General features: G+C 36.9%; 1 protein-coding gene across 1 annotated transcript in view; it reads right to left on the bottom strand.

Moving 5' to 3' along the window:
* The window catches only part of gabrz (gamma-aminobutyric acid type A receptor subunit zeta), a 38422-nt gene that overhangs the window by 18557 nt on the left and 6664 nt on the right, over positions 1–13201 (bottom strand). Inside the window, exon 2 of the mRNA XM_066666184.1 lies at positions 9179–9256. Within this exon, the coding sequence (XP_066522281.1) occupies positions 9179–9231 (53 nt within the window). The 5' untranslated portion in view covers positions 9232–9256. The remainder of the gene's footprint in view (positions 1–9178; positions 9257–13201) is intronic.

Consider the following 13201-nt stretch of genomic DNA (forward strand, 5'->3'; position numbering starts at 1 on the left):
TGCTTGCTGCCCATTGCATTGGCAAAGGGAATTGTGGGTAATTGGTCACTGAGTTGAGCTGACAAGAATGCTGGCTAGAAACAGATTGTGTCTGCAAGCTGCATCCATTGACAATCATTCATCTCATCTGCATGGGCATCTGACAAAATAGCTTCACACATTCACACATATAAACACGCCCCGAATCAGCTCACTCCTCGCTCCTGTCAAGACTGATAGATAATACTCCCCGTAGAGGCAATGACATTCATTTAAATAAATTAATCTCTCATTCATCTAATTAGTCATCTTTTGGTGCATCAGCTTCTATGAATGCTAATCCCAGAAAGCATTTTCTGGTCGAGACCTAAAAGATATCATATTTGGTGAGACTGCAACACATTTAAATGAATTATTTTCTCATTTACTGCCTTCATCTACCACTGATGCGTCTGCTACTGAGTGCTGATCCCAAAATGTTACAGCATCAACAGGGAGCAGTACATGAATTTGATCTGAGGCTCATTAGGCAGAATAGGGAAAAGCCCAAAAACAACTGAAAGCACTGGGACTTTTCCTGTGTTCTGCACTGATTCTCACAATCTCCAGAGTCAAACTGAACAGAAGATAAGGTTCCAACACACTACGAATCATTCAGACAGGGCTTTGAAAACTCATACTTATCTCTTCTCTTTCTCTTTCCATTCAGTTGACTTTGAGCCAACAGCAGCTCTAAATCGAGCCTGTGTCTCTGGTGTTTAGACTGACGTATGTGCATATGTGTGTGTGTGTGTGTGTGTGGCTGCAGCTTTCTCTTTGCGGGCTAGTTTGCCTCTTGCCTCAGAGGCAGCTCAGCTCTAAAAACAGGCTGGCTGTGCCTCCAGCTCATATTATACAAACCGCCCCACCCCGCTCCCCCTCCATTCTCCCAATTTCTGGTCAGAGGAGACATACTCTCCTCAGCTAAACCCCTACTGAGACAAAAGAAACACATCTCGCAACACACCACTGCCTCTTACAATGGGAGCTAAGTATTCCTGCCCAGGTCTGTAAATCGTCCTGTATAGACATGTAACTATTTTTGCACAGGTGTGTGTAGGAAGCTGTTCCTTTACGACCATTAAATTGTTGCGGTGTAAATGTTCCTGTAAAGACACTTAATGCCACTGTTTGTACAGTGACATATGATTATGCAGCTATTTCTGCATACAGTGTCCATAATATTGGATAATACATAATACAGTGTCCATATATATATTCCATAAATATACCATCCTTGGTAGAGGAGAGTTCACAAGTGACTGATTGAATGTGAAGGTATAGAAAAATCCTGTAATAAATCCTGTATTTAGGGAAGGTTTCAGATCGCTTAACATGTGGACTCGTCTTTCAGGTTCACAACAGTGGATTCATGCAATGGGAGGTGGTCAAAATATTAAATGAAGGGGTGCCAACATTTGTGACACATATAAAACCCTTAGCAAAATTATAGGATCACCATACTTTCTTCGTGCCGATTTTATCAGGGTCATAGTAGGTCAGGACCCTAACCAGAATCAGTGGGCACAAGGCAGGAACACACCTTTGGTGGGGCACCAGTCCATCACAGAGCACCATGCACTTACACATTCATACCTATGGAAACGTTTACATAGTCAAGCCTCCTACAAGCATGTTTTTGGACTGTTGGAGGAAATGGAGCACCAAAAGGAAACCCATGCAGGCACAGGGAGAACACATAAAACACCTCACAGGCCACCCAAAACCTCAACAAATCCCTCAACAAATGTGACAGTGACACTACCTCAGACAAACAAATTTAATAATTGGGATTAAAGACATATTTTTTTTTCCAGATCAAGAGGTTCTTTTTGCTTTTTTCCTGCACATGTTGCAATAAATGCAACAAAATGCAATAAAAGGTTGCATTGTGGATATATAATTTGTCTTCTAACAAGATATTCTAGTGTTTTTTTTTTATTGCTTTTTGATGGAATATAGCACAGAGATTGAATTTCACAATTTACTTAATATTCATTCACTTATTATTATTGCATACTTATGACTTTGTGACAAGTAACATGTTACATTTACTCTATGTGTGCAGTAATGCAAAAGTATAATGTACATTTTCATGACATGGCATCTGATATTAAACTGAGTTACAATTCCAGTAAGGTTTCTTATTTATTTGATTATTATTATTATTATTATTATTATTATTTTTATTATACCATGTAAGCTTTAGTTCCCGTTATTACTTTAAACAATAATAATGCATTGTTTGTTTTGCAGTGTTAGATACAGAGAGTTTGTCAGTGAAAAGCCAGTTACAGTCACATGCTCAATAAAGCCCTATCAAAATTCTGACCAAGAATTTGATCTTTTAGGATGAGTTATTGATTCATATTATGAAAAGGCTGCATTATTTAAAAAGCTTTTCTTTTCAAAGACTTCAATAATCCCTATGAATTTATCAAAGCTGTAAAAACATAGAACGTCTGTAAGCACATGAGCAAATATTGTGAAAATGTATCAGATTATCTCATACCCACAAGAATATGTGTCAAATATATGTGTCTTCCTATTGTACTATTGTTTAAGATTAAAAATAACACGTTTACCCAGAAAATCATGCACTTTGTTCTAGTGCACATTTCTTGAGACATGGGGGGTGGGGGGATGTAATCCTTTCATTTGTTTCTAGGGCTTGCTGTTTTTCAAGGCTCATAAGAAACCACACTAAAAAGCCACCCTAAGGAAGATCAGAGAGAAGCAGATGTGAATCTAAAATCCTTGGAATCAAACACTAATAGAGGTAGTATTTAAGAACGGTAGCTCCAGTACGGGGTCCAGTGGAAAGAATATTAAAATAATAATAATAAACTATTTTATGATTTTCCAAAAGATGCTACTGAAGGCTTTTTATTCCAGGTCATCTAAACTAGAACAAACAGAAAAACCCACAGAAAAACAAATCCTCCACAGAATATTCTCTTGAGATATGAGACTGTGGACTCAGCACTGAACTGTGAGTACTAGTTCTCACTTTACTGAGATTTCACATTTTTAATATCCCTTTTTAACACTGGTGTGTGTCCCACCAGTTTCTGGTTCAATGCTGTATATTTTAATCAGTACATTTTTTTTTTCATTAGTTTAATTTAAAGGTGGCATTCACAATAAAAGTCAGAGGATATTTCCTGACCATTTGCTTGTATCCAGTCTATTTGCGTTCTTGAAATTGGTTTAACATGTTTTTACGAAGCCCCAGTGCCTGTAAAATTTAAAACAACCAAAGTGTCTCTGTCCAATATGTAGCTTTCTCCCTCTGTTCACAGGAGAAAAGTGGCATTTTAGATGATATTAGACAATGAAGATACTGTCAAATGTTGAAAAGCATGAAGTGAGATGAGTATATTACTCTATTCCTGCTCCAAAGGTGGGTAATATTGACTTATTTTTACTGCATGGGAATGGCTCACACTTTGGGAGAGTGTTAATTGCATGAAAGTAATCACAGACTTGGGCGGCACGGTGGTGCAGCAGGTAGTGTCGCTGTCACACAGCTCCAGGGACCTGGAGGTTGTTGGTTCGATTCCTGCTCCGGGTGACTCTCTGTGAGGAGTTGGTGTGTTTCCTCCGGGTGCTCCGGTTTCCTCCCACAGTCCAAAAACACACGTTGGTAGGGGGATTGGCGACTCAAAAAGTGTCTGTGAGTGTGTGTCTGTGTTGCCCTGTGAAGGACTGGCGTAGTGTCCGTAGGTGTGAGTGGTCCGTAGGTGTGAGTGAATGTGTGTGTGGAGGGCGCCCCCTCCAGGGTGTGTTCCTGCCTTGCGCCCAACGATTCCTACAAACGTAATAACTTAAGTACCAAATGAGTTTCTGTGGTAATTCAAACAGCGAATTAAAATGCACAGACAAGTTAAACTTCAGCCATGTACTCTCATTTATTCCCCTCAAACATAACGTTCCACCTTAAAAGACACGGAGCTTCTGACTGTAAACAAACCAGAGAACAGCATTTCCCACAATCGTAGATGTTCCCTTTAAAAGCAATGTATACAATTTAATCAGGAAACACTTTTTATAAATTCAGATGTTTCCTCAACATTTGCAAACTTTCCAGTCTGTTTACATGCTGAACACCGATCTAAAGTGTTCACTAAGCTTGATACAAAAAAAAATAAAATAAAATAACAATCTGTGTTAATTTAAATTGAAATTTGTTAAGCGAAACAAAGATGTATTATAGTTGATGCAAACTTTGAGTACTGTCATTACATGGCTTACATGAAGGGCCAGTTTCTAGATGTGTTTTGCATCTAAAAAACATCTACACAAACTGCTACTGAGCTATTTTATTGCCAAAAACATTGCAAATATACAGGATATATTCTGTAAATATCATATTACTTGCAAAACGTTACTGCACATTGTATGTCTAACAATATATAATTTTCTAATATATTACATTTACCCAAGAAATATAACATTTTACCAATACAAAACATTTTCAATGAAATAAAGCATGCTTTGAAATATCCCTCTGTTATTACAAATTCATGCAACCTGTCCTACAAATGCTCTTTGTGCATCATGTGATATTTGGCACATTTCTAGCAGGCACAACTTGTGTCAAGATTCTTTCCCACATACACACTGCCCTTGTGCATCGCCCTTCAACAGTAGTTGGCACTGTGAGTACACTTTACAAAATGCAACTGCACAGGAAAGCACTCCAGCCAGTCAAATTGTAGGCAGCACCTTTCTATTGATAATAAGCAGCCAGAATGTGAGTCTGAGTTTCTATGTTTTCTGGTCTTTCTAGTAGCCACAATTTTCTTTCAAATCAGAGGGGAAGTTAAAGCAGAATGTTAAAACAGAAATAAGCTAGAAATCACAGTATAGCTTACACTACAGGAACATCTCATTAGTGTGTGTCAGCTCATTTTGTATTTGTAGACCATGTTGTGTTTGTTTGCAAATTATGTTATTTATATTTGCAAGTTATGTTAATAACAAAGTATGTTATTTACAGGAAATGTTCTGTTTATTTGCTTTATTTAAGTTCTGGCACTAAATAACATTTTTTAAAATAGATCAATAAAATTGTTCTGTTTTCTGTTTCCTCATTAGCTTGATATAGTTCTACAAACAAAAAAGAGTCAAGCTTAAAGTCTACATAAAACAGAAATCAGACATTTAGGCAGGACATGATTATAGATGTGTAAAAGCAGGAATTTAAAAATAGTAATTGGTCAGTAATTTTTTTCAGACCATGATATTGTATATTTAATCACACATCAGAAGGCTTTTTACAGGTCACAAACTTTGATTAAACATTACCAAAAAACAAATAATTGTGCATTTATAATGATATGTCACAGTGAATTGCACATAAAATATTATATGACTAAAAATATAAAGAATATTCAATTTGTTTTCAGCATTTTTCATAAAATAAAACAGCAATATTCATAAGTGTAATCATTATAAATTTAATTTACAGATATTGCCCCATGAACTGTGTAGTTAATGTATGCTTTCGAGCTGCTTCCTCCATGTGGCAAGCAACCAACTCCCAACTTATTTTTAAATAAAGAGCATTGACTGGTACCATTCCAACTGATAATTTGCATTTTCATACATAATGCAGTCTCAGAATTTAGGTCAGATATGTCAGGCTGCTAAAGAACCCTACAGTAAAATCATTTTAATTTGATGTGTAATATGTCATTTATTTCTTTATTTTTGTCTAATTTTGTAATTACCACTTTACATTTCTATTACACATGAGATTTCTTTTAAAGTTTTATATAATCACTTTAATAGAGGGTGGATATTCTACTACTCTGAATTTCTCTCATTGTTTCCTTATATTATTAATTTCTGAAAATGCACCAGGTTGTGGAAGAAGGCTGTTTGGAAAATTAAGATAAATAGATTGATGTGAAATAAACGAGTAGAATTAGAATAGATAGATATGTCAGGATTCAATGAACTTGTCTGAAATAATCCACTGCTTACAATAAAAATATATGCTGTCCTAAATTATATACCACTATCATCTATTCATTTTACCAAATTTGGCCACAACTTCCTTACATTACTTGCTTGTATTAAAGTGCCTAGTGACATATTATACTCCCACTCTTACTGTCTGTCTGTCTCTGTCTCTCTCTCTTGAACACACACACACACACACACACACACACAGAGATGCACACAGAAACAGCTGCTGCAAGTATTTCGGTATATTCCCAATACATTGTTTAATCCATATATTTGTCTTTTAAAGTTGTTGAAGCTGAAATATGGAGGTGTTTTATTGTCTTAGCTGTGAGCTGTGTGCTGCAGTTTTCTCTAATGAAACCTGTATCTGAGGTTCATCTTTTGTTTGATGTCAACACACTCCTTGAAACTTATACTCAGCAAATTAAGAGATTCTAATTCAATATCATTAAAACTACTCTGAAATGTTATAATAAAGTAAAAATAAGTGTTTCCTCTAAATTGTTTAAACATTTATTTGTTTTATCCCCCTTCTAAAACAAGGAAATACAAGTAAATAGCACTTTAACCTGCAGTTAATCACGATTAATCAAAGAATGTCATAGTTATTAATGTGATTACATTTTTAAGTTTATTACTAAAATATTGTACTAGTATGATAATGAATTGGCTTCTTACATTGGTGTACAGTTTTGGGCATACTTATTGGCATAGTAATTTATTTGGGGTGCAACCACGGATTTATGTATGACATGAGTCCTGAAAATGTTATCATTTTTGCGGAGAGTTGAATACTTCTGCAACGTATTGTATTATAGACTAGAGTGAACCTGTTTGATCATGCTCACTGCTTGCTGATGGGTCTGTAAGCTCAGAGTGGAGGTGAAAGGAATGTGTATGCCAGGGGACAGATGGTGAGACAGACTGGTACTGCTGTGTGCCCCTCTACCCCTTTGATCTGCTCCAGAGGAGACTGGTCATTCACAGAAAGCCCAAACCACAGAGCTTTCTTGGCCAATCCAGAACCACGTGTGATTAGAGCAGCATCAAAAAACAGTGCTGACCTGTAAGATCCCTGATGAGACATACATCTCATTAACCTGAATCTGCCTGGATGTGCAAGGTTAAGCCCAACCAGTTGCAGTAAATCAATGCATCCGAGCTAAACTGGGCTATCTGTAATCGCGTTAGTGCTTTAGTTACTGTACCTCTGCAGGCTAGGATAACATTGAGAAAGAAGAGAGGAGAACGGACATCATATGAGTGCTGTTATTTTCATCTGTACCCACACATACTAACACTGCAACACAGCCATTCAAGCTCAATCAAGAAGTCCTCACGGATTAGCTGTAATTCCATCCTACCATCGCTACACCTTTTACCAGGCCCACATAATCCTATGTGAATGGATACTTAAGGCATCTAGTCTTTCATTTACTGCCAAAGTAGCAAAAAGCAAAATTGTGCCGTGCTTGTCTCCTCAGTGGGTACGTCATCGTGTAAGCTTATCACCCTCGAGAAGTTGCTGACAAAAATGGGTTTCCGCCTCAGGTTTCCTGCTTACGCAGTGCATTGCCATATTAAAGTCTGGCAGCCTAGTACCAACATACGCATCCTACGCGCTAGTTGAGATTTGTAAACAGACCCCCTAAGAACATAAGGTACATTTGGAAAATGGTTTTCAGAGAGAGAAGGTTATCAACAGTTTATCAAAGTGTAACTAAGCAGAAACTGAAATTAACCAGAACTACAGATCTGTCTTTTATTTTTTTTGGCTCTCAGACACAATGCCTTCCAGAATCAATGGCATCTTTGGCAAAGATTAGCTTAATAAATGATATAACCATTCAAGCGATACTCCTTTTAAAACACATATGAGTCATTAAGAACCTAAGGGTATAAATACAGTAACAGAACAGTAGAGACAGATCCGGTCCACATTTAACACAAGCGTGTTTAACACAACACAATGCATTTAGAAGAGACAATATAGGTGTGTAGGTGACAGGAATTCAGTGTCTGCAAACTGGGCACTATTCTTTCCCCCAGTTTTGGCTAATCTGTCATGTCTAAAAATTCCTCTGGACAGTAATAGCGCTACTCCAATAAGAAGATAATTGAGAGGTTTAAAAATGTTGTTATGAACTTAGTATGCACATTCTGTACTATTACTATTATATTAATTCCCTATTTATATTTTTAAACGTTTATTTTTGCCACAACTTAAGGAATGAAGAGTAATTTTATTGTTGAGTGTAAAAGTCTGTTTTACTGTAAAACTCTGACTCTTGAGTGAACCTGTACATTTTGTGCCCAGTGAGGTGCACTGGCAGGTTTCTTTCCAGAAACTGGTGGTATCCTGGGCTTTTAACATTACAACAATATGACACTTGCTGACTGTTTAAAAGGACTGTTTTCAAGAAGATTGTCCCTCCTTTCATCAATCTTCAAGCGTTATATCATCCAATTATCTGAAGATCAGGGGATTTTTTTGAAGCAAGTGGTTAAATGAGACAAAAATAGAGCTTTTTTAAACAAACACCAGCAGCTGTGTTTGACATTAAAAAGCCCATTGCCCACTGTGACGTGTGCTTGTAGGACTGTGATGCTTTAAATGCAGTTGCGTTAGGGGTCTTTTTTTTAGGATAAATGACATCAACATATAATTACTGTCAAGACACAAACCTTTATCCCTTTTGTTCTCTTTTTTTAACTCAAATTCACAAAGAACATCTAAACATCTATACTGTGTCAAATATACATTATGGATGTACTAATGGAAACAGCCCAAACCTATTATGAATAAAATATTTTTTCCATGTTTTACCTTTTTCTATAATCTTAAACATTTTTTAGAAATGAGGTTTCATTCTGACACTAGCTTTTGACAATATACCTCATATCACTTTGAGTACAAAGTCACAAGACTAAACTTGAAGTTGAATATTCCAGTAGGACAATGATCTTAAACATACCCTTTAAAAACTACACATAAAAAACTGTACACTGACGTAAGACACCAGTCCTATCATTTAGAAGCTGCCTGGTGAACTGAAAAAGAGTCCACAAATCCAAGAACTCTGAAGAATGCCAGTAATTCTGGAGTACAGTATATCTACTATACCACATAACATGAAGGGAACACATTAAAGCAGTTTTACAATAGACTTTCAGACTTCCTTACCTGCTTATGATGACAATGAAGACTACAGAGCCTGGAGGGCTGCATGGACGCATGGCTGCAGGAGTCTCAGGCGTCTGTCTAGGAATTGGGGGGAAAAAAAGAGTGAAATGAGGTAGTCTTCATATTGTGTGATGAAAAAAGATATTCAGTGATAAAAGAGTATCCATCTTGTGAAACTTCAAAAGCTCTGGTACTGACTGTGATAGGCCAGTCATTCTTGGCAGTAAGCCTTTTTTCTGCACTGCTTTTATAATCGCATCTAATGACTGGTTACAGGAGTTGGAACTAAGTTTGAATTTTATTCTGTGAAATTATACAAGGATTTACTTATTAACTCTGACTTGTGGGAAAAAAGTGACAGGCCTGTAGGCATGTTAGTTATCATTCTGTAACTGGCTATTTAATCAGCTCTACTCCACAAAAAAACACATAAAAAAGGGATTAAGCTTGCAGTTGTCTTACATCTGTCCGCAACAATATGCTCCTCATATAAACTCTCAGAGTACCATTTCTATTACATATTTTTTACATTAAAATTGCAGTTTCTAAATCATTGTCATGCTTCACTAATCTGCAGTAAGAAGAACAGAGCCTCTGTCATGGCTACACTTTACTCAGCACTGCAGAAACTGCACTATGTAATTGTAAAAGAGGGTAGAAACTGCCATCCTCCCTCCCCTTTCTATTGGTTTCAATTCAGTACTGTAAAGTGAATTACACTAAGTGGAGCCCTAGGAACAAAAAGTATAAGAGATATCCATAAATATTTGGACGTATTGTTTACATGGGAAACAATTCAAATGAGTTATTCCTAATTTTTATCAATAAGGAATGGAAGCCAATACTGATATAAACCATAACATACTGTGGCATCTGCCATGGTCTCCACATGTCAGTGTAGAGTTAAGGGGACGAGGATATATAAAGTGACTTCCAGCATGCACTACCCTCACCCCTGTATAAGACTTTCTTGCTATGTTTTGTGTGGTTTGGATTCATGTGTGGGAATGCTTTATGGTTAAATGTGTGGGAATGGTTTATTCATGCTGTGGTGATCCACCATCCCCATTTGTCTTTCCCCATGTAATCACCTGATGTGCACTGTGTGTGCCATTCAAGTACTGGGCTGGGGGCTTTACTGACACTTTTTCTTAAGACTATTTTGTATTGCTTTATTCAGTAAAGTGCATTCTTCTTAAAAACATTATGTTTCATCACTGTCTTTGATGCCTTTGCTGCAGTGTTCTTGCCCATGTGTCATGTCTTCTGAAACAGTGCTGTTGATATTCATGTATTTAAATGAGTTTTACTGGCCTACTATTCCCCAATCCTATCCCTTTACCATCTTTTTCCTACAAAACTGTAAAGGTAGCCACTTTATCAACAAATTCAGAGAAATAACCACAATGAAATGGTTACATCACTTTTTGAATATTACATTCCCAGGCTCCAGCTTCTGACAAGTACCTTTTCTTGGAAGCCAGTGAAGCGATACCTTTTTGTCTCAACAGAATCAAGATGAGCTTGTGAGATTTTCATTTAGCTGTACTGCTTTGACCCAGAACTCCAAAAAAAAGAAAAGCCCACTGCTGCACACTGGCCCAAATGAAAATGACATGGCAGCACATAATACAATCCTTATCGAACCTTGAATTTTCACACTGCATGTCCCCGGTTGCTATTTTGAGCCTGGATAGCAGATTTACTCTCAGCATCTCTGCTCAGTCTTCCAGCACCAGGATAATCCATGTGCAGCTGCAGAGATGTATGCCAGACAACAGACCTCTGCCCTGCAGCACAGTCATAGTCAAACACACACATGCATACATACACAAAAAGCCACTCCCTTTTTTGACCTCTGCCCTCAACTCATACTCTTGCTTTTATACAACTTCAGGACATGGGTTTACACTGAGTCACCAAATACGCTTTTTATAAAATTCACAGAATCTTACCATTTGCTAGCTCTCTGGTCTATTTGTGCACTGGATAAATATCCAGTGTTTGTACACAGCAGTGGCTTAGAAAGTGGGAAAGAAACTAAGTGGCTCTGTACAAACTGCCTCAGTATTTTTTTTTTCTTTGTGTTACTGGCTCAGGTATGACTGAGAAACTGCATCTGGAGGCGTGTGGAGAAACCTCAGAACATAAAAAACATGAAAAGGTTTGAGGATGTTGCTCTATTTCTGCTCCATATGTGGGTAATATTGACTTATTTTTGCTGTTTCAGATGTATTAGTTCACGTAAAATGGAACTGACTCCAACCCATAACCCTTTCTATGACAGTGAACACATATCGAAAGTGCTACAAAACTAAACAGCTTGAATTACAAATGAGTTTCTGTGGTAATTCAAACAGAGAAAAAAGGTACAGAGAAGTTAAGACCAGGTACAGTCGGTTTCAAACATACCATTTCACCTTAATAGATTCGGAGATTGTAAATGAAAACAAAGTGGAAGGGGAGTTTATTTGATTATTTATTTATTTTTGCTATGACAAAGGCAGTTCTCCAGAATTATGTCCGTTCTCTTTAATCACATTTTCACAATAATCTGATTTCTTTAAAACCCAACATAAATATGTATATACATTTATTTCCATCTAAACATTAGTCTCAACCACAGATGCTACTCCCAAGAGTCTGATACATTCAGTGCACAAACCTAGCCTCAGTTGCATTCTGATTGACTTTCTGTACATCCACGTATACGCACCTCTGTGAATCATGGATTTTACTGGTGTGACGTGAATCATAAAGACTGCCCCCTTCTACCCGTCATGACATGTAATTGGTACTTTTGTGTGTCAGTGAAATTTCTTTTCCTGCATTGGTAGGCGGTTCTTAAGTGACGAAAGGCACCAGACTCCCCTAGAGAATCTGGTAATATGAGTCTACTTAAAGAACAACACATATAATTTATTTTTCAACATTTCCCGTATATGAGTGGAAAACCAAGGTTCATCCAATTTATTCTTTGACTTTTGTGACTTTAGGGTTCACATGAAAACCACAAAAACACAGGGTGAAAGCTATTTTCATCACTGCCATCTAGAGAACATAATGGTGGCTAAATATTCACATATCCTCACGCCTCCACATTACACCTGCTTTAAATGTAAGGAAACAAGAACTTTCTACCTTACTGTTCCTTTTGTTTGTTTTCTATTTGTTGGTTTATCCAAAGGTCTCCCATGAGACTACTGATATCAGTGATAAGCAAATTCTCAATATGGCAGTAGCTGGAAAATATCTATCTGTATATAGTCTTGCCATTCGCAAGTTCTATTTGAATAAGAGGGCAATAATGGCATTGAATCATTGAGTCATGGCAATAGCCTATAGCTAGACATTTTTAAGAGCCATAAAGAGATATTGCAAATTAGACTGCCTATAATATATATAAAAAAAAACACAACTGACAAAATGAGACAAAAAATGTATGGACTCATAATAACAACTGGATTTTAAAAATAAAGACTGTCCCCATCAGATTTACAGATAGCAGAATGGATCATTGAAAGAATGCATAAAGTAATGTGAATATATGATGATTATGAATAGAATAATCATAACGCAATTTCCATATTAGTACATCTCTTATATAATTATATAGATATATGACATATGTGTGTATACATATATTAAACAAGAGCTTTCTAAGCCTAATTTTAAACCTAAACACAATTATTTTACTGGTCCTGGCATTGTAAGTTAGGACAGTTCTTCTCTGGTTTTCTGCCATGAAAATATTCTCCCTCACACTCTCTCTCTCTCTCTCTCTCTCTCTCTCTCTCTCTCTCTCTCTCTCTCTCATAAACACACATACACACCCATACAACAAACACAAAGACATTCGGGATTGGGTGGGTATTTCACATGCCATAAGGCATGAAAATTGCTTTAATGCCATCTCCTCATCCTCGGATGTGACCTTTGTTCTAGCCATTGGATCTTGATTCAATGACAACGAGTCCTTCACCATGAATCATACTGCCTCAGATAAAGCACAATCATGCACGC

This window comes from Hoplias malabaricus, chromosome 3, assembly GCF_029633855.1.
Source record: "Hoplias malabaricus isolate fHopMal1 chromosome 3, fHopMal1.hap1, whole genome shotgun sequence".
Lineage (NCBI taxonomy): Eukaryota > Metazoa > Chordata > Actinopteri > Characiformes > Erythrinidae > Hoplias > Hoplias malabaricus.